General features: G+C 33.7%; 1 protein-coding gene and 1 long non-coding RNA gene across 9 annotated transcripts; one reads left to right on the forward strand and one right to left on the reverse strand.

The window, feature by feature from the left end:
- Window positions 1-3,027: 3,027 nt before the first annotated feature.
- Window positions 3,028-18,071, reverse strand: LOC131616798 (DExH-box ATP-dependent RNA helicase DExH3-like). The gene is made up of 19 exons (XM_058888246.1): window positions 17,703-18,071; window positions 17,164-17,318; window positions 16,894-16,981; window positions 16,548-16,784; window positions 15,812-15,907; window positions 14,834-15,022; window positions 14,483-14,642; window positions 14,256-14,386; window positions 13,484-13,654; window positions 9,651-9,923; window positions 8,616-8,810; window positions 6,894-7,097; window positions 6,288-6,357; window positions 6,036-6,184; window positions 5,050-5,358; window positions 4,885-4,944; window positions 4,192-4,344; window positions 3,977-4,087; window positions 3,028-3,841 (listed from the first exon to the last, which is right to left on the reverse strand). Exons 1-19 carry the CDS (start codon window positions 17,943-17,945, stop codon window positions 3,371-3,373), a joined length of 3,465 nt encoding a protein of 1,154 aa, XP_058744229.1. The 5' UTR covers window positions 17,946-18,071; the 3' UTR covers window positions 3,028-3,370.
- Window positions 18,072-18,311: 240 nt separating this feature from the next.
- Window positions 18,312-22,746, forward strand: LOC131616799 (uncharacterized). Of its 8 annotated transcripts, XR_009288241.1 has the most exons (8): window positions 18,312-18,636; window positions 18,805-19,014; window positions 19,148-19,229; window positions 19,328-19,743; window positions 19,832-21,567; window positions 21,729-21,901; window positions 21,981-22,113; window positions 22,471-22,746. It is a non-coding gene; the product is annotated as an uncharacterized LOC131616799 (long non-coding RNA). The 8 variants fall into 8 exon arrangements; XR_009288237.1 differs by having other exon boundaries at window positions 18,805-19,743; window positions 19,832-20,937; window positions 21,016-21,567; XR_009288239.1 differs by having other exon boundaries at window positions 18,805-19,743; window positions 19,832-19,936; window positions 20,016-21,567.
- The last annotated feature ends 243 nt before the right edge of the window (window positions 22,747-22,989 follow it).

Raw genomic sequence — 22,989 nt, forward strand, 5'->3', positions numbered from 1 at the left:
GTCTTTTCAAAAACACAGAAAATCAAGTTTTTTAGAAGTATGAAAAACCGATTTTCCAAAAAAATAGTTTTTTTTTCTGAAATATGAAATATCGATTTTATTTTTGAAAATGGAAAAAAAAATATTATATGCAAAATATTTTGAATAAATTTAAATTAGTTTTTTGGATGGATGGATATTCATTCATTAAAATAATGTTAATTGATGGATTTTTTACTTAATAGATGAATTGGATTGGATATTCTTAAAGTTTTAATGGATTGTTAATAGGGTAATGTATTGTTTTGATCCATCCATTAACAATTCAATCCATATCCATCTAACTCATCCATTTTGCCACCCCTAAATGTAGGTGATGGTGTGAACAATGATGGTGAGGCTCATGATGGTATAGAGACTAATGTTGGTTTGTTGAATGTTACAAGCTCTGATGACAGTGAGGATGAGAGTTACAGTTATGATAGTGCTTTGGAAGTAGCATTTATTGATTATGATATGAGTGAGGATAATTCTGATGAAAACTTAGACAATCTTCTTGAATATGATGGAAACCATGAAGGAACAAGTAAAAAGAAGAAAAAGAAATGGGAAGGAGACTGTGGAGAGGAGAATGGAAGCTTATATGATAGTGAGGAGTTAGATAGTGGATGTGATAGTGAGGAGAGTGATGCACCAAGAAAGAAAAAGTATCTTATTTTTAAGTTAATGAAAGATATGTCTCATTATAAACGGGAGTTGGGAACTTAATTTAACTCAAAAAGTGACTTTAAGGAAGCAATTCAAACCTAGGTTGTTCAATGTGGTAAAGGTCTTAAGCTTTTGAAAAATGACAAAAAGAGAGTGAATGTGCCAGTGGGAGGCATATTGTGGAAAGCTGTCTAATGAGGAGACTTGGTAACTTAGGAAAATAGTTTATATACACAATTGCTTTAGAGAATACAATGAAAAGAGGATGAGTACAAAATGGCTTAGCAAGAGGTTACAAAACTCACTGAAAAATAATCCTAAGCTAAAGCTAAAGGACATAAATGAGAATGCTCAAAAGAAATGGAATGTGGGGGTTGATAAGACAGAGGCAATTATGGCCAGATTTGCAGCTAGGGATATGGTTGATGGCTCATTTTTGGGGGGCTACACAAGGATATATGATTACTGTCATGAAATTCTAAGGACAAATATTGGTTCAATTGTGAAGTTAAAATGTCACACCAGTCCTAGGTTTATGTTTGTGTTAATCAAATTTGAACAAGGTTTATGTTGATCAAAATTCTGTTATACCAGATTATGTTATGGTATGTTGAACAAGGTTTATGTTATGCTATATTGTCCAGATTTTAAGCTCAGATAACAAAAGACCACATATTTTGAACAATGCAAGTTTTACTACAACTTAACACTAAAACAAAGAAAACAACTTGAACATATTTTGAACATATTTCAAACAATGCAAGTTTTACTACAACTTGAACAATGCAAAACACTACAACTCAAAATTCTCCAACTCTCACAACAATTTGAAATTTTTTTACAACAATTTGATTACTAAAACAAATAAAACAACATAGAACATAAACTTTCAGATCTTCTTCCACCTAATGGTGTTCTTCAAAGTATCATTTAATTCCATATTATTGCGCCTCAAAACTTCAACCACTTTTTTGGCTTCTTCCATCTCCTGACTAAGCACATTTATCTTCTATTGATCCTTCATCAGGGTTTGCTCCTTTTCACCATTGAAAAAATCCAATCAACTTGTCTCCAATACAGATTGAGAATGCAAATTACAATGAATTACATAGACATTTCAACAACATTCAACTTATCGGGATTCAGACTAAAGCTTACTTTAAAATGTTGAAAACCCCAAAATAGTTTTCCATAATTGTTGACAATTCTTGCCTTACGAAGTATAACATTATCTCCAAAACGACATAGAGGCTTCCGCGGAAGATTAGAGTTGTTAAATACATGTGAATCACTTCGATTTCTGGTTGATGATGACGAACCGCGCATAGAACTCATGATTAGATGATGATTTAGGTTTCAATTAGGGGATTTTGGGAACCATTTTGCGTTAGGGTTGATTTTGGGGGAAAATATAAACGTGTTTCAGCAACAAGGAAGAAGAATGTCATGACTAAACATTCCACCAATCAATGTTACCTTCAACGTCATCTATAGTAACGTTGTTAGTCAGTATTTGATAGAAAGGACCACTTTGATTATGTTAGACAACGTATGGGACAAACTTGAAACTTTTAAAAGGAAGAGGACCAAAATAGACCCAGAGACATAGGTACGGAACCAAAAAGAGTATTAAGTATATTCTTTTTAATTAATTTTTGAAACAAAAAACAACAATGTTAATCGATTTAAAATTATGTTGGATTGAAAAAACTACAATTTGATTGTCTCTGCAAAAAAAAAAAACATGCATGCGAGAATTCAGAGATGTATCTCCGAACACCTAGTTCGCTGATACATCTCCAATCTATTTTCTTGAGTAAATTCAAAAATGCATCTCCGAACTAAATTTAAGTAGAGAATAATATTTAGGAAAAAAAGAGATATGCACTGACAGTGTAAAATAGTTTTATACTGTCAACCAATAACGATCATGAATCAGAACAAGTCAGACTGAAAATTTAAAAAAACTTATATGACATTGCAGAACGTTATATTCTAATTGGATGACAGTGTAAAGCTTTTTTACACTGTCAATACATAACCATTAAACTCTAATATTTAATAAATTTAAAAATACATCTCCAAATTCACCTAAAAGTATTTTAAATTTTTCAAAAGTACGCTCCATGCTCCATGATACCAGGGTGCAATGAAAAATTGCCTTAATATATACTACTCTGGACTTAAATATAATGAGAAAAGTACTCACATTTTCCGATAGATAGATCAAATACTTATTTTAACTAACTACTAGCATATTTTATCAATTCATTGTTTATTTAATTATTTTATATGCTGATTAGTAAACAAGCACATCCAAATCTCCATACAAACAAAAAGTAAATGTACCTACCATATATAAATAAATAAAAATATAAAACATCAATGTACATTATTGTTACAAAAGATTTTGGATTTGGCTTCAATGAGACTGCTAAATTATTCAATCAACTTTTCTAGTGCAAACCAACTGCTAAAACTGGATGCCTTAAATTAACTATAGTTTCCTGAACCATTTTCAACCCTTCAAAAGAGGGGGAAATGAGATTACAGAGAGAAATCTATTATCACAGATAAATTAGGTACCACAAAATAGTACCTAGGAGGAACTCATGGGTGTCTTTTACCTATAACAATGCACTAAGTTATTAACTAACCTACAAAATCATCAAGGGAAGACAAGTCAATCAAAACGTCGATTTGATTTTCTACGCTTCCCTAGGAGTTTTAACATGTTGTCAGTAACATCAGGAGGAGATTTATCGTCTTCATGCTGAGCATTGTCTGAGGTGTGAGTTAACCAAGCCAATGCCTCTATAGCAGCATCCCTTTCTGCAAGCTGCTTGTTTCTTTTCGGTTTGCCAACAAATTGCATTCCTTTAAACTCCACCAATGCTCTGAACTCATTTGTCTTCAGATGTTTTGTTTTGTATTTCGGCGGAGAATGCCCTGCTCGCATCAAAAGTGTTTGGAGCAAGCTCTTGGGGTTTGTTCCATCTTTTGTGAATTTATTCTCGTCGTTAGAGGCCTTAGGCTTCCGGCTGTCACGGCCAAATACAAATCTTCCTTCACACTGGTCCCCTGAGACCAATTCCTGAACAGCAAGCATCAAGTACTTCCCTTCCTTATGAATGTCAATGTTAGGATCTTCTAGCTGCAATATTACAAATCCATTAAATAAAACAAAACAATAACTCCTACTAGACATCATTAAAGCTATAACACCATACAGCAATGTTTTGTAACTATAAGTAAACAAGGAATACCATTACAAAAAAAATCTGCGAACCTTCTTTTGGATAAGCTTATCGAGTTCTTCCTTAAGCTTCAAATAGCAGTCAGCTAAATTAGGATCCAAAAAGAAGTCAACATACCCATCTAACATTTTCAGATGCCCGGCCTAAACCCATCAAAGGGAAAAAACAAAAAGCAAGTTATTGTACTGAAATATTTGGATCCTTATCTTTCTAATGGAAGAAAAACATGTATCGACTATGAAATCACCTGTATCCCATTACTTAGAGCACCGCCGAATAGAATAAGTATTGAATCAGATACACCAGTGGAATCGCGGATGAAAACAGCATTGACTTTTACTTTCTCACCAAAAACCAACCATGGGTAAGGAATAGTCTGGTACCGTGCATTCACCGAGTTCTGGATAAAATTATAGAAAAAAACATAAATCTGAAGAGGAACAATATGGGAGCAGACAAAGTTCATCTCACAATATAAAAATCTCAGTTAACTGACATTAAATTGTCCAATGGTTTTGCAGTTCTGGTCCTCAACAAATGTGCACCCAAGCAGTGCTGGTCATAATTAATTGTTATGAATTCCTTTTATTCACTGACATGTTGCATAGTTTCCTCAGATAGATTAGAAAGGATTACCAATTACCTATTTCAACATAATCTATTAACTCAAGGGGTTGCCCATTTTACTGTGTGTACTGTATGATTTTCATGCGATAGAGACAGAATAAAGTTGAGTAGAGTTCAAGTGAAAATTTAGATACAACAAACAATCAAGCCTTATCCCACTAAATGGGGTCGGCTACATGGATCAACAACAACCAAGTGAAATTTTAGATGCTCAACAAAAATCTGAATTTCAAAAAGGATATTTCATTATAACACAAGATAGATAAAGCAATCTTATGATGATAGGAAAGATAAGATTTGGTTAGTCACTTACTGCATATAATAAAACCTGGCCATCGTCCATTGTCTTAAATGACATGGATGTCTCCCTGTGCTGTACATAGGAAGAAATAAATTAATAGATAAAACAATAAAGGCTCAACTAGTAAGAAAGGTCTGGTAGCTACTGAAATAACATTATAAGAAAGAGATAGCTCACCACCACTGATGCTATTCCAGGAAAGAGTCCAGAACATATGACAGCACGTACAAGAGATTGATTATGACTCAATTTGTTATTAATGCTTGCATCTGTATCTACCAAGCCAGCTTCTTTCAAAATGAAGCTGAATTGCTTCCGAAGAGAATGAATTGCCTGAAGAGTTTGGGCAGAGAGAAAATTTCTCCAGCAGTATTCATAAGCTGATCCTTCTCTTTCAGCATCTTTCCATCCTTCATATGCTCGAACAAGAGCCATATGATCGCTGTAATCTTTAGCAGAAAACCTAGACTTTGCAGTTCCTGCTAACTGAACGCAAAAGATAATTAGTTTCCACTGACAGTTTTAAACTTAACTTTTTATCAGTTCTCCCGGTCCAAGCAGTAACCTCTGACTAGAAAAAGTATACATGGCAAGTAACACAAAAGGTGATTAAGTTCAAAGACTGGATCCTCATCAATGGTGCATTATCAGACCGGACTAATACCATTATAGAACACGGGAAGCACAATATCAGATTCCAGGATGAAATGGAAATTATATGTAGGACTAGTTTTCACACCTAAATCAAATTGACATATACACAATCAACTAAAGGAAGAGGAAAACAAATTAAAAGTTACTAAACTGAAAGTCAACATTTATTTCAATATTAACAAGTACACTTTCTAATACATTCCATATTTTTAATAATGGAAATCTTGAAACCTCGTATTACCCAAATAAAGCTTTCAAGGATATAATGATGCGATTATAATTATTATCACTACCATCCTGTTAAAGATGAGATTAGCTGTTCTCCATTAAAACGTTTTCCAATCACATTAAGAGCATTCTAATTAGTAATTTAAAATTTCATATGAAACATTTATCAAAAACATAGTATAGAAATTTATTGAACAAGTTTGTAATTACTGCCTTGCTACATAACCGAATTCATATATACAGCAAAGATTGGATTCAAATGGGCACCAAATTTGGCTTACATCTCTTTTGTCTTGGGGCAAGAGGAAAGGATCTCTGACACTAAGGCCGGCAACTATCGTAAGAACAGGATCAAAGCACCGAAATATAGCTCCCATTATTAGCATTTTTCCCAGCTTGGGATCTACAGGAAGTATGGAGAGAAACTTCCCTGATTGAAAGAAAACGAAAAATAAGTCAAGGAATCAACAATAACCGAGAAAATAATGAGACTCTTATGCAACCAACTGAATAGGACAGAAAAACAGACTCACCAAGATTGGTAAGATTTTCTTTTTCATCTAATGCTCCAATCATCGTGAGAAAATCAATAGCATTTTGAACCTGTTCCATTAAATTGTGAAGATATGGTATATTTACAAAAATCCTAACCAATTATAAGGTCTCAAAAATGTGAAATAATTTTCATTTCCTTAATACTCGTTTTCTACGGTCAATACTACTTATAGTCTTATCATTCCTAGGAAGATAGCTCTCAATTCAAATGAATTTTATAGGCATCTGTGGATTACTATATCCAAACTTCCGTGCAGTGCTTTTAGGATAATTGATATTATCATTAAAATATACAGGTAAAGATACAAGAAGGATTGAAACATGGAATATTTACATCGCTGAAACCACTTCCAATTTATGAAAAATCTAACCACTCAAGCGGTTAATTAAGTCAACGACGCATTCGATTCATACATTTTTAAGTCCTTTTAATTAATTCAATGACGTAAATTATTAGCAAGGAAGTCTTTTTCTGTCATTTAATTTTTACTACACTTTTGATGTATACATTTCTTGACATAAGATTTCCTTTAGTAGAATTTATAATTGGCACAAATATACAATTGAAGAGCTTCGATACTTACGGCACGTGGCTTTGGTGCCTGCAAAGCTGATGATAGAAATTCTCCAATGCTCTCAACCTGCAAACTTTTTATTTGCAAGCAAAGAGAGTTCAAGGGTGTTCTCAAAAGTTCAGGAAGTTGATAATCAGAAAAGGCTTCATAAACACATTTGGGGTAAAGGTGGTAGGATTCTCCTGGCTGAACACGACCAGCCCTACCTCTTCTCTGCAAACAAAGAAGTCAATACAGGAAAAAACAATTACTTACATGTTTAGATTAGATGTATAATAAAATCAAGAATGTTGTATGAACATGTAGTATAAAATAGAAACAAAAGCAATTGAAGGCAACCTAAATTTTTCAAATAAAACAATTTCAGCACTCAAACAATTCTAGAATACAGAAAAAAAATGACAAAAAAGGAGGAATACAAATGGAGAAAATCTAGCTTAAGTAAAAACTTAATGACCTAAAGACAATAAGAGATACTAACTAGTTGTTGTTTCCACTTGAAATCTTCAAGCTCAAAACCTATGAACTCTACTCTCAAACAATCAACTTTGAGCAAAGTTAACATAAACATTACACCTGAAGAAGTGGGAATCCAAATTTACAGGAGATTTGCTGTTTAAAATGGAAGAAGTGGGTTGACCAATCTATCACTAGAGGAGCTAGACTGTGGTGCATCAAACTAATAGATTTATTTCAAACCAAAATGCAAAAGAGTACTGAGCAACAGTAGCTACCTTGAACCTTTACCTTCCTCACATTTGAAATAAACATTTAACTAAAGATTGAGGGAGAGATGACTAACAAATATTATCTTCTTCTAGGACTCGTGAAACAAATGACAAGAAAGAGTTGAGCATTTTTGGCTCCTTAGAAGTTGGACATAAAAAGAAATATAATTTCAGAGGAAAATAGAGAAGAGACGGTAAGAAATCATCCAAAATAAACCACACGACAAAATAGGAAACATTTGCACAAATTCTGAAACATAGCAGAAAGGAATTTGCCACAGAAAAGATAGGAAAGAGCTGATCATATTTATTCTTTTGGACCGAGAGAAATATAATAAGTAATTACAAAGGAAAAAAGAAGAAGAGAGGGTAGGAAATCCCCCAAAAGAAAACACATGACCAAAAAGGAAACATTTGCACAAGAGTCCAAACACAAGCAAAAAAAAAAGTTAATAATCTATTCCTTTGATATCCTCTAAATTTGATCCAAAGGGTGTCACCGTTTCTGGAATCTTAGCAGTCTAAACCAAAGTACCTCCTCAACTCTTTGCTAGGCATTATCCATGTGACAAGCAAATGTCGGAACTAACTACGCCAATCATTTTGCTATAAACAGATGGAACCTCCATCTGAAATGTACCCTGAAAATGAATTTGTGATACTCTCCACCTGACACGGCTGATTTATTTTCCTATTATGGATAGGGTTTTATATTCATATATGCCTTCACCTATTTTATGATGGAAGAAGAATTTACCAGGATAAAGAAAAGACAATTGAAAAGAGTAGAAAGACGAGAGATCTTCCTTAGAAAAGAAAAAATAGTCAATTAAAAAAGCTCGTTACTTCCTTGAGAAAAATTAATCAATCAAGTAAATAAATTCATGCATTTCTGAGGGCTTGAACTGAAAGAACTGTAGAAGAGGAAGATGCAGCCATGTGATTATGAATACTAGAAAAGTTAAAAGTAAACATAGTACAAGATTAGGATATGCATACTCGCCTGCCGTGCAGATGCTTGTGAAATCCAAGACGGTAGTAGACATGGTGTGTTATTCAAAGCATCATAAGTAGTCTCTTTTGCTTTTCCACAGTCGACGACAAAAACTATATCATTGATCGTAATACTTGCCTCTGCCATGTTTGTAGCAAGTACTATTTTCCTTACATTTGGAGGTGCTTTGTCAAAAATGAGTTTCTACAAAGAATGTAAAGCAACAATAGTAAATGATTTATATAAATACAGTACGATAAAGTCAAATTAAGTAACATCAGAAAAGATATAAGCATCAGTGCTCTTTGTTAGAAGCTAGAGTAGGTAATGAGATTTTCATTTCTCTAACTGATAACTGAATTCTGTTACAATGGAAAGTTAGTTACATGTGAGGTGGCACCTTGTTACTTATAGTGGTGGTAACAAGGTGACCTGCTACTGTAGATAATATTTCTCTAGACTGACAGCTGTCAGTAACAGTACATAAGAGGGCTATCTACTAACTACACTGATACTCTTAGAAATTAAACATGCGAATAAGGTTCTACCATAATTATAGAACACCAGTCTAAGTAAAAATTTAACTTCGGTATTGTCTACCATTAACTACTTTTAGTTTAGATATTAATGAAAAAAGCTTATGAAAAAGAAATTCGTTTTTATGTCAAATAAAAGATAAAAGAGAGAGATGTTTTTCTATTTTAAGAGCAAAAAAATGAACAAGGGTAAAAGCTAAGGAATCCCTCAAAATCTATAAGATTAGTTTTGAACGTATAATAAATGATACTGGAATACATACTCATTCATATTTTTTGTTTTATCTCTACTTCATCTTCCCAAAATGGTGCCAGTTATTTTCTTTCTAATCAAAATGTTTCTATCAAAAAAATGAGATGTGACAATGGAATACCACCAAAATTTAGCTTCTATTACATATGTATCAAACTATGACACATTAAAATAGCATCTGAACAAAGGTTTGTAAGTACATTACAATGTTATTACACGCCCATAAATAAAAAATAAACCAAGAAAATGACCAACCTGTTCAGAAGTTGCCATTGAACCATGGCATGTTTGAAGGAGAACCCTATTGGGATCACCTAAGAGAGGATGTGCTTTAAGCTGATCTCTTAAACAGCTTATATCCTCCCACCCAGTCATAAATACTAAAACAGCACCTGGTCGTTCCTTCCGACATATATGGCATAGAACAGCCTCAATGAGATTGAATCCTATGCAATCCGGTGTCCAAGAAGATAATGAATCACGTGTCTTGGGACTATAGTTCTCGAAGCTTGATTTAGAAAGAGCATCCTATTCAAAAGTAGGAAAATGGAAAATTCCTTGTCAACATAATGCACTTAAAAGAATCCAATTTCATTTTAAAGGTCAAACCAGAATATCAAGACAATTCATTTGATTTAAACATTACATAAACTGATATAATGAGCTGTGTTATTTTGACACAAAATGGGACAACAATTTTAAGTTAACAAATGGGTAATCTATGTTCAGCCGATATTTGATGAATAGAACTAGGTGTCTCAATCCATTAATCATCCAGTAAATACAATTAACCACAATTTTGAATGTCATTAACCAAAATTTTCTTTCATGTGTATATTTGAACACAAAGCATGGTTATATCATGAATATTTGAATACCACAAAATCATGTGCAGTTGAACACAATTTGGATGGTTAATGGAATTATGAATATTAGGAAACCTAAATATCGTGGTTAATGACATTTAAAATCATGATTAATTATTATGGATACATGTTTGTTATATTTATTAACCATATGCGAAACGTAATTAACTACATATTTGAACTGCATTAACCATCCAAATTCTTGTTGAAGTTTGTTGTCAAATTTGTGTTAAAATATCATTTTCTATTATAAAATATGATCTCAAAAAGGATAAGAGGAATAGCAAACAAGGGACAGCTTTATATTCAAGTTTGAGTGGAATATACAATCCTAGTAAAAAATATTTAAGAATAATAACAATGCAGCAAGACACAACATCAAGGTATCAGTATGCATTAGAAAGATGACGTCAGGCAAAACAGTGGAACCTAAAATCCCTCAAGTACAACAGAAATTTAACTTATACCTAACTAAACTAGAGACTACATAGCCACTAAAATAAGGAATTAAAGGAAAGATATCAGTGGCCAACACAATGCGGGGATAATCAATATGTTTGGCACCAAATTATGCCATGACTGATGCAGGGAAATGAACCAACAAATTAATCAGAAGTAAATACCAAATAAGAAAATATGCTCCCATGCACAACATTAGAATTTTGATTGGGCCTAACTCAACATTACAGAACCGGCTGCCTACTCTAACCTATAATCACATGTATGCCTCTTTATTAGCGTCTCACTCTTAACACACACCCTCACGCCCAGAATTGAACATCTAGAATGTGACCCGAGTAGCCCGATCGAGGTGACCTGATACCAAGTAGTCCAATGGATCTTGTATAGGTTCTAATATCATATTAGAATTGTAATTGGATTTAATTCAACCTTACAAAACTGACTTGCAAGGTATGGACCACCCTCACTTATAAACACATGTTTATACCTTATCTCATCCAATTTGAGAGTTGAGACTCTTAACAGTTGGCACTACTAAAGCTCTAGATTTGAGAGACTTTTCTTCTCCGCACATACACAACCTTAAATTACCTTCACTAGAACATGTATGCGCATTTGGTTAAAACAACAACACGAAGAGCTTCATTTTGAAGAGACAAGATCAATAACGCTAATATGTGATAATCAAATTGCATTACATATTGCCTCAAATACAATTTTTCATGAGAACCAAAAATGACTGTCATTTTGTCAAGCACCATGAGCAATTATTGATAAAGATCGTATTGGGTAACCAGAAAGTAAGGAATGGGAGTCCTGTGAAACTGTGTTGTGCGAACAAATCAGGTATCAGCATTGCTCACAGTCTAATTGGGTATGGGAAGACAACAGATTGAGATAGGCATGTGCTTTATTAAGGAAAAGAAGTTGGATAGTGGTTTCAAAACAATTGCTTCTAGCACCAACTACTAGATATACTAACTAGGGGCTTGTAACTAAGAGGACTCAAGAACATACTTAAAATTTGGGAATGAATTATCTATGCTTGCCAATTTAAGGGAGTGTTATAAATAAATGTGAATTACACTATTTTAGGAAGGGATATTTCATGAATTTATTTTCTTCTTTTGTAAACATCAAGGGATGGCAATGGTACTAATGGACACGGGAACTAGTCCCCCGCTACCTGCCCCGTTTAGTAAATATAATACTCATATCCACCCTATATCTGTGCGGGTATCCGTGGATTTTGAGATACCCACGGGTATTTATGGATATCCATGGATACTAATATTTAAATAATTTTTAAAAAAATAAAATTAATTAAATTTTCTATATCCCTTTTAAAGACAAAAAAATAGTTTTAAATTTAACACATAATGATAATAACAAAAATAAATCACATTCATTTTATTTCTTCTTCTATCAAATAATTATACTAAATTCAACAAAATAATAATAATAATAATAATAATAGTTTCTATTTAACAAAATAATAATAATAATAATACTTTTAGATTAAACAAAAATAATTTTGTTAATTATTAACAAGATACCCACGGGTACGGGTATCATCAAATTCGTATTTGTGCCCGTAAGGAGACGAGTAACTAATTATCCGTTTATTTTACCTGTGGATACCCATTAAGCTATCCAACTCGTACCTATGACGGGTTTTACCCGCGGGTACGAGTTTTTTTGCCATCGGCATAACGTGAATTAGTATAAGATATATTTCATTTCATCTATTCTAACTATCACTTAGGAGTTTTTCAGTTCAGGTACAACGGTCTATATGTTCGAGTTTATACTTGCCAATTAATCAATCAATAGTGTTCAAATCATTTAGTATTTAGCCCATAGAAGTGTGTCTAATTAAGCTTCATCAAGGATTTTTGCTTAGTTATAAATACCCTATATGTACCACTAGTAATTGAGACTTTGGACTATTTATAATATTCACTCTTTCTTCTTCAGTTCAAATAACTTGTGTTAAGAAATGTGGTTGGACCTAACTCAACTCTACAAAACCGGTTTGTAGGATGAGGATTGTCCTCACTTATAAACACATGTTCAGACCACATATTGTCCGATGTAGGACTCTTAACACACCCTCTCAAACGAGGCTCTGATACCATGTTAAGAAATGTGGTTCGACCTAACTCATTCCTACAAAACCGGCTTGTAGGGTGAGAATTGTCCCCACTTATAAACACATGTTCAGACCATATATTGTCCGATGTGGAACTCTTAAACAACATGAAAGAATTGAGCCAAGGGATCACTTCATCCTAAAAGAGCACTCCAGGTTTAACAGGTATCTGCCAAGAGAAAAACTCCATGCTACCAGTGTGCCCTACCAAGAGGAACGAGGTTACCTATCCCACAAGATAGGGGAGGAAATAGTAAGAATGAACAACATCACTGTGAGATGGGACTTTCATTCTTTATGAACAACATCCCCGTGAGATGGGACTTTCATTCTTTATGAACAACATCCCCGTCTCATTCTAATATACCTTGTTCAATGAGCTTTATCACATTGACAACATCAGTATTAAATTTAAAGCATCATTGGATCTTGTTCAACACTTTCAATAAGGATTTTTATAACATTTTCAGAGTACATATGTGTAACTCTCAAGAATGCATGAACACCACACAAAAACACATTGCAAATAATTAAGAAAGAAATATTTTTAAACATCATTTAAACTTTTAAGTAAATATTAAGACCAAGCTCTTAAGCCAGCTAGATACCTCAACAAGAGCAGTGATCTGGTTTTTCCTCTTCCGTGGTGCAAGCTGCTTCTGTGTTTTCCACAATTTATCTTGACCATAATCATCAACTTGGTTGAAAGAAGACAATTTATATCCAGTCATTTCCAAAACATCTTCTAAAAAGTGAGCTCTTACAGGATAGGTGAAACCCTGGACAACGAATAAATGAATTCAAAATCCCTTGTTAAAAAACATTACAAATATAGTCAAAGCAGCTGATGTAATACAATGGCATGTATTGCACAATTCGATAAAATTTGGCAAGCCAGTGTTAAGTATCCTACAATGACTTGCAAAAGACTGAATTGTGTCATACATGCATGAACCAGTGCACTATGTATCACTGATACATATCCCAAGTTTTAGCAATTTTGTTTTCTATTTTTTACTTTTCTTTCATCAATTACATCAGAGAAAATGAAAGGTCAAAAAAGCTTAAACTGCTAAATGAAGAGTATGAAATGCATCCTATTTTTTATTTTTGTTTGTCGGAAGCATGGCTTCAGACAACCACTCACTATTTTACTCATTTGAATGTCCTATAATTCTGTTTTCAATCCTCTGTAATAGAAGCTTTTCATCCCACCACCACCTCATACTCATACAATAGTTTCAGTTGGGACACCCAAAACAATTTCAATATCAACGAGCATACAATTGCATTTAACATCTAACAATTAGAATAATTCAAGTTCAGTTATCAACATTCAACACAAATAAACAATCAATTAAAACTAGAGAAACACCATACCGGGATATGAAATGTCGGTGCACCTCCAAAATAATTTGAAAAAAGTTCAGCATTCAAAGTGGCACTCATCAATACCAATCTTAAATCACGGCGTCGTGGAAGAAGATCCTTCAACACAATCAGTAAGAAGTCTAAGAAGAACAAAAACCAATTATGTAAAGAATAAGTTTACTTGGTTAATTCCTTAGGACTATACAAGGATAAACTGGCGTTAGCAGAGAATATACCTTCATTCATGCCTCGCTCGTGAATTTCATCCACAAACACATGGGTTATACCACTCAGGTTTCGATCACTCAGCAACCTTCGGAGTAATATACCACTGGTGCAAAATAGCAGATGGGTGTTTTTCCCTCTCATTCCTTCTAACCGAACTTTGAATCCAACCTATCAAAAAACCTCTGTTGTGGTATAGCAGGAAGAACAAAGATATTCCCAATTTTAAAATCTCATTGAAAAGCAAAATATATAATTTATGAATATTTTATTTTCTTGATGAAAAATTACATCTGTATTCATCTTTTCTGTACAACAACATTTGTTTGTGTTTTGGTCTATTTCAAGAATAGGCGACTTACTGTTTCACCCAGAGACTCTCCTCTCTCTGCTGACACTCTCTCAGCCACTGCCATAGCAGATATCCTTCGAGGCTGTGTGCAAATAATGCTGCAAAATGCCCCACGGCCAGATTCTATCTCTGACTCTAATATATATTGAGGAAGTTGAGTTGTTTTACCACAGCCAGTCTCTCCAGATATAACTATTACCTAGATAATAATTCAGACATAAGGTATCAATGATGAATGCATAAGTCATAACCTCAACAAAGTTCGTGACATTTAACTCATTCCTACGGGGAAATCTAGAAACATAGATAATGTGTCATTGGATCCATATATAACAATAAAAATAAAATAGAGGATTCGGAATTAATTAAATGACAGTAAGATTTTCAATGAAAAGAAATGTCATACTTATAAGAATGTGAAACTGTTGCTCGGCACAAGGTTTCTTATCATGGGAAAAAACTATATAAAGAGCATCTATGAATTTTTAGTCAAATGAATACCAAGTAAGAGTAAGGAAAAAGAATTTGAAATTAAATTGTTTTTTTAATATTTAATACATGATAAGATAATAATACAAACTCAAATATCAAACAGAAATTGAAAATATGGTCAAATTTTGGCATGGAATGTCAATGCAAATTGTCAACAGGGTCTAGTATTCTAAGGACAAATTATAGTATTATAAGTGTTGGTACAGTCAAGTTCATCTGAACTTTTTCTTCTTCTCAGTTGCAGGTGTTCCTTTCTAGTTTAGTAGACTATGAGCAAGAATTGTGCTTGTTATTAGATTTTGAACAATTTAAAACTTACCAAGTTCCATTTCATTATGTTCTCACTAGTATAGTATTCATAACAAATTTCTAAAATATTAGGGGGTTAGAGGTGATTGGGTTTTCATTTTTAATTTCAAAGTGCTGAAGACATACCGGTAGCAAACATGGCAGGTATCAACTGATAATACAAGTAAGAAACTAGTAGCAACTATACCTGATTACGTGCTATAGCTTGAAGTAAACCTTCCTTCTCCTTAAATGATGGGAGAGACTTCCGGAATTCCAGCATCTTCTTGCCTTCAGGAGATTCCTATATATAGAAGCCAGAAAATGTGGATATTACTTTATTAACTTTCTACTTTATAAAATAGAATTATAGAGGGAGTTCCGCTTCGAAAATAATTAGTTGGTATTGTTTTAAAAACCATCCATGAACATCAGTTCACTCCAAAATATTAGTTTGTAAAGAGCATTTAAAATTAGAGGTACGTTTAGGCTGGACAATGGAACATATAGAAACCAAATCAAATGTACCCATATACCTAAAATCAGAGTTGCTACTTGCAAAGCATATAAGCTTTTTCCGAGTCAATAGTATAGGCCTGAGTGCTTGCGTACACCATCCTTTACGCACTATTACCTTTAGGATGTTTGATAACTTGAATAGATTTTATACTCTTGTATAATTGTTTGTTACAGATTATACGTGAATTTAATATTTAAGCATTTATGGATTAATTTTTAGAGATTTTTAAAATTTAAAAACATAAGTTATTTTGTGTTTGTTTACCATAATGAAAATAGTTTTTTTAAATCATTTATCATAAATGATTTTCAAGATAAGTTACTTAAAACATAGACTTCTGATCATAACTTGCTAATTTAAGCATGCAATACAAATCGAAATATCCAACAACAAAAATCAAGAAATCAAACAAGAAAAAACAAACCTGCCAAGATCTTTGCATATTACGCATCCTCAAACTCCTCTTCTGGAGAACCTTTTCCATAACAGACTCCTCCACAAAAGAATTGGCATTTTCATTCATGTCTATATCTTTAACCTGATTGGTGGAATTAACACTATCCAAACAGTCCGATCTCTTTTCAGAATTTAATTGTATCCTATCAAGGTACTCCTGCACTAGACCCTCCACCCTCCTTTGCAAGCTTAGTGGAATCACGACCTATGACAATGGAAAATGGAGAAGGATTATTTTCCTAGGATGACATCAATCTCAATGTTAAACTATTAGGTGAAATGTCCCACACCACTGGTGCAACCCATACTATTACCTCTCTTTGTGGACGTTTGTCATCCAAATCTGGTCTGTAGTTAGGAAGAGGCACTTTGCTTGCAACAACTACTTTTCCAAACAGCTCACTATTCATCAAAATAAAAGACAATAACAATTGATGATTGATGAGAACGAACAAGGATTCAATTAAAAGTTTCAGTTTATCATTAAAAGTCAATCAAATCAAAGTGAATATACTCCAAGCTAATAGACATGTTTTATTCCATATGGCATAAGGCATACATAGTAAAAAATAAGTACATTTTACCTGTAAAGTCCCATTCTTTTGGCAAGGTTAGCGATTTGTTCATAGTCTCTCCTATCTCTTTTATCTCTAGACACAATCTCCTGATCCTTTTCGTTCCGTAACAGCATACTAAGTTTCCATTTCCACTCATCCACATTGGCCACCGTAGACGATGCCTTCAATAACAATTACATTTACTTAGAACCTATGTAGCACAGACACCAGAAACACAACACTAACACATCGACACCAGTAATAATTTGAAAAAATAATAAATTAAAACGTAATCACAAGTGTCAGTTCAGACTCGTGACACTGCCACACCTTTTTTCAGAGGTGTCAATGCTACATGGCAGAATTGATAACAGATATCAGAAGCTAATTAGCACAAAATATATTGATAGAATATTGAATTTAACTCCATATTTGACACATAATTCCCAAACAAACAATATAACATGTTAGGTTGCAATCAAATGGATTCTTATCAATTCAGTATCACAGTTCAATTCAAGCAAAAACCTAATATCCAAATATGTAAAAAAAAAGGGGGGGAAAACCTGGTGGTTCTCAAATTCACATTCATATTCATCATCAGAGAACTGTTCGAGATTGTAATATCCAGAGAAGAAGCGTGTGGAGATAAACGGTTTAGAATTCGATAAGAAAGAAGAAAGCGAGGGTTGAAAGTTGAATAAGAGTGACCGTGAAGATGGAGTGAGAGAGCGATAGTTGTAGCGGCGAAGATGAAGAGACTTGGCACGTGCTATGAGGAAAGACGCGGCAGATTTTGGATTATGCATTGTTGTGAAGTGGGAGGTTGAGGCATCGCGGTGTGATGATGCGTTCTTTTGTGACGATTGCTACTACTGCGACGAGTGTGTTGCTTGGGTTTTGAGTCAAAATGGAAGAATGGGAATCGTTCTGAACTGTGAATGAAAAAGAAGTAAAAACCATCGATAGTGAGAGCGGGTCGGGTTTTATTTGACATGCGGTAATTCAAATCTTAGTTTTTTTTTTTTTATCTACGATATAAGAAAGTTAGATGTTTTGGAAAAGACCTAACTGCCCCTTTGCTTCCATGTTGCTCCACGTGGATAGCTTACTTGCCTTTGCTATGCTCCCAAAATACTTCATGCTTTTCTGAACAAAGCCAAATACAAGCATTTCCAAATATTTTAATTTCTTTTCTATTTCTCTCTCTAGCACATCCTTCTCCCTTCTTTCTTCCTTCTTCATTCTTCCTATTCCGTCTTCCTCTTCTGTCTTCTAATCTTCTGCGTTCTTCCTTTTTTTTCTCCTGTCTTCTACGACATGACTTTATGATTCCAAAAACAAATCTACATTTGTTATTAACAATATTGCTAACGAAACTCTAGCCGAAGGCAAAAGAACGGCTCGAAGTCTTCCTACAGATGTCAGTTTGCTTTCGTCGCATTTGTGACCGGCATCCACCGTTTGGGGTCTAAATAATCCACATCTGCTGATTCAATGGTATGTTTGATAGTTATTGAGATTTCAATTTTAGGGTTTTCTTTCTTTTTGTATTTTTGTTGGAAAAATTCAATATTTTTTGGATTTTGAATCATGGATTTTCTTTGTTTTGTTATATCCATTGGAAAAATGTAATCTTTATGGGTTTTGAATCTTGGGTTATGGTAGGTTATTACGGAGAGGTTGTCCAAGGAAGAAATTGGTTGTTTAAAAGAGTAGGTTTTACACTATGCCGGTGTTGGTTCGCAGCGGACGACGATTATTATTCTGAAACAGATTCGATTCCAACTTTATCTTTTTTTTTCTTCTGATGTTGTTTATAGTGTAGATTTCAAATTTGGAGTGGCATGCCCTTTTGATTGATAACTCAAATAACAGGTAATAGTTAGTTTGGAGTAACTTTGTAAGTTTTAATTTTAAGCTATATTTGATTGAATTCTTTAAGGGCTAATGTGTTAGTTTATTTTACACTTTCTTTATTGCACACATGGTGTTTGATAAAATGTCTCAGCAAAGGAGAAAAGGAGTCGGTGAACGGGCATATGGCAACTTATTTCTTTGTTTCACAAGTTTTAACAAATGCAGTAATTTTGGTATGTTAGTATTACTCTTCTGTTCACTGATGTTATTATTTTTCCACTATCTTTTTGTTATACGTCGATTTTGCTGTTGTTCTTTGGTTTCACGGTAGTTAAAATGAGCATCAAGCACGTGTACGCATCGAGGAAACAAAGGGAGGTTGTTTATAAAGTAAGTTTTTTGGTTTTAGGTTTGTAATTATTCGATGAAAGCTCCTAAAAAAACACGTTATTTGGTACGACAGTCCCTGTTATAAGTGGAATAATTTATTTCACCTAAACTATTTAGTAAATAAAATTTACCACACCGTTGAAGCAATATCTCTGGACTAAAAACTAGCTGAAATATATTTTTTTAAACCTTTTTCCCTTTGATTTTTAGGTGTGAATGAATGCAGTTAGACAATGGTGATATCGTATGCTTTCATAAAGCTTCTGCAATGGGTAACGGGTAACGGGAGAAATTAAATATACTGATAAAGCTTCATTGGTTACAAGATTGGTCAAAACTTTCTCGATGTTTGCATAGGTTCGCACGGGTTTTTGAGATTCCAAATTTAGGCATTAACTATGCAGATTATCTCAGTGATAATTCTTTCCATCTTACAATATTATAGATTAAAATGTTTGAGTATTGAGGGAAGAGGTTGCAAATGGAGCCATTGAAATTCAGCGGTGCTTATCCGTCGAGTGAGGAGTTAGAATCTCTGGAATTTAGAGGAGTAAGTAATGATTGAGGTTTTATGATGTTTACTAATCATTTATAATTAACATAAATAGTATTATGGTTCCATGGTGCAGACTAAAGCTCTTCCAAATATTAGCATTGTGTGAAAAGAAAAAGTGTCCAGGAGAGGTTCTCTTGATGAAAGCAAAGAAGCTGAGAGAGAACAAGTTATTGAATTTGAAATTGATTTGACGACTGGAATTTACTCTACTGAAGTCATCAATACGGTATCTACATAGTTCATTCAATCAAAGGTTGACTAGAATTTACTTTTGCAGGTTATAAATAATTTTTTTATTGTTTACTTTTCATCTAATGGCATAGTTGCTTGGCTCAGTTTAATGTCGCTTGGCATCAAGGTTTCGGTTTCGGTGTTGCAACTGTGGTATTTGAGACACTACTTTTATTCATGACTACTAAAAGTATTGATAACGTGTTTCAATATGAGGCGGTACTAAGCTTGAATCATTCCTTTTGCTGTTTGTTTTTACTTCATCTACTTCTTCTCTGGTCCCTGCGTATTTCCGTTGTGCAGGTTGTCGTAACTGTCGGTATTACTTTACAGGTTCTGCGTATTAGTTCTCAAAGTTTTTGAATTTCTAACATGTACAAATAATAATGAGTTTTTGGTCTCATTGTTGTTGCAGTAAGATACTGGACATGGTGGTTTCTGTGGAGTATACTCTGAGGGATGATAGTGAGAGGGTTGATTAAAGCTGTAGCAGTCCCAGAAGAGGAGGAGATGGTATCACATGTATTGTATTTGAAGTCAATTTTATGCATTTCCTACAGTTATGTTCCTTTCTTGAACTAATTTATTGTGTTATTTATCTACAGTCGTTCACCGGTACGAAGGTCAAGGACTTAGGTGATGTCTGGTTTGAGAGTAAGTAGTAGGGCTTCAATGGCACTATACAGAAATCTGGTGCTGAAGTCCTTTCCCTTGGAGCTGCTTCTGGAACAACTGTCTCTCATGTGTCTGATATTATTGGTCCAGTGGGTATTAATTAAATATTGTGTATTTAACAATTTGTGATTAAGGATTGATTAGAATAACATTTTTTGTTTATGTAGACTGGAGTTGTGTATGCAGTAGAGTTCTCCCACCAAAGTGGGCTCAATTAAATCATGAAACTTATTTGTTGTACTATCAGACATGGGCGTGAGGATATATTATTCGGTTTCAGGATCGAATTCGTACAATTATTCCACAGTTGTCTGGTTGTTCGAATGGTGTTTCAGACCTGCTGATGGACAATATTACGTGCTCCGTTTTAGATTTTGCACCTGTGCCAATTCCTGAAACATTTAGTTATTTCCAGTGGTTGAAATTTCAAAAACTCTTGATAGTGATATCCTGGAAGAATACTTGGGCTGAATGAAATTTTCTGCATTTTATAGGTACTGTGAGTTTGTTTCCAATAAGTCAGCTTTTGCCAAGTATATATGGATACAAATTTGGTTCAGGAGCTTGCAGTATTTGGGTGGACTCGTCAAAAATCCTGAAAGTTTATCAAAAGCATGACGAAGTCTTAGTTATAGTCCGAAAACAACTCTCGGTAGCATGATTTCTCACTTGGTTCTTTGACTATTGGATTAGCGTGACATCGACGGTTGTTATTTAAGGTAAATATCCCACCATTGTTAGATCATATCGAAAGAAAAATCATAACAACTATTACCTAATGTTATTTTTGTTATATTTTAGTTTCAAAATTTACCAGCTATTGAATTATATTTTAACAACTATTACCTATCTTAGTATGATTAAATTGAATTATGCACAGTGACATCATAGGTGATTGGGTGAAAATTGGTTTTCCTGCCAAAGTCAAAGTGCTGAAAGAATATCCAAACCATGATTTCAAAGAACAATGCAGACTCTGTGAAGTAGTTAGTTAATTATGTTGGAGAATATCCAAACCATGGATTCAAAGAACAATGCAAACTTTGTGAAATGGTTAGCTAATTATGTTGGAGAATATCCAAACCATAATTTCAAAGAACTATTTTATTTTTATAACTAATATTATTTATAGTTGTTGATATGTGGATGTCGGGATATCTGATGTGTTGGATTCAATTCGTTGAGATCAGAATCAATGTCCGGTTGAAGCTTGCATGTCAGGGTGATTTATCGGTGTCTTTGAATTGAATATTATTGGAACTTTGGTGATTTTTCTTTTCCTTGCTGGTTTAGTTGGTTTTTCTAATTAGTAACAGCTATGCATTAACAGTTGTTTAATTAGTTGGTTTTCTTATTAGTATATTTTGGGATGGTCTGGTTTTTTACAATTTGATTGAAAAATTGTGTCATCAAGATATGAAAAATCCCTCATACCCCATATGTTTAACTCGTGGCCATCTTTTATGTCTTAATAGAGTTGCCAGGAGTTCTTTGGGTACTGCCAAATTCATATCTTGATGTTCCTAAGTCCTAACAAGGACGTGAGTGAAGTTGTTTAAATTAAGAGTTTGGTTAACTATTGGATCATTGTTTGTTAACTTGGTTAATCTTTCCAATTTCAGGTGATTTGTTTATTGATGGTAAAATAATCCTTAAGCAGAACTGAAACTAAGTTCAGGGAGGACATATGCCACCATAAAATTCTAATGAATAGTTGAAATTGCTCTTAGGTGGTGGAGAAAGCCATGAAATGTATATTCGTTTAAACAAATATTTGGTGGGAATATCTTTGTTTTGCATCTGTCATTGAAGTTACTTATTCCATTCTTTTGTTTAGAGTTGCACCTGTATGGATCTTTTGCTTGGTTGCATGCATTAATATTATTCATATAATCACATCTCATTTTGTGAAATCCTGCATTGCTTTTGTTGAATCAGTCATGTCAATTCTCATATCAATTTCAAACTTTAGGGCAATATGAGTTTTCTTTCATTGGGACAATTTTCAACTAACATGGATGTTATTTACAGATTTTAAAGGTGATTACAAGATATTTTGGTAAAAAAGTCAGAAGATTTTTATAGACTTCGTAGGAACATATCGGTACCGGCCAGTTCAACCGGTTGGACCGGGAACCGGA

Source organism: Vicia villosa, linkage group LG7 (assembly GCF_029867415.1).
Source record: "Vicia villosa cultivar HV-30 ecotype Madison, WI linkage group LG7, Vvil1.0, whole genome shotgun sequence".
Taxonomy (NCBI): Eukaryota; Viridiplantae; Streptophyta; class Magnoliopsida; order Fabales; family Fabaceae; genus Vicia; species Vicia villosa.

Excerpts from the sequence above, each read along its gene's own strand:
- LOC131616798 (XM_058888246.1), bottom strand. The coding sequence starts at position 17,945 with ATGCATAATCCAAAATCTGCCGCGTCTTTCCTCATAGCACGTGCCAAG. Across the intron at positions 17,319-17,702 it reads GTGAATTTGAGAACCACCAG|GCATCGTCTACGGTGGCCAA; the intron begins GTTTTCCCCCCC and ends TTGTTATTGAAG. Across the intron at positions 7,098-8,615 it reads CACAAGCATCTGCACGGCAG|AGAAGAGGTAGGGCTGGTCG; the intron begins GCGAGTATGCAT and ends CTTTGTTTGCAG.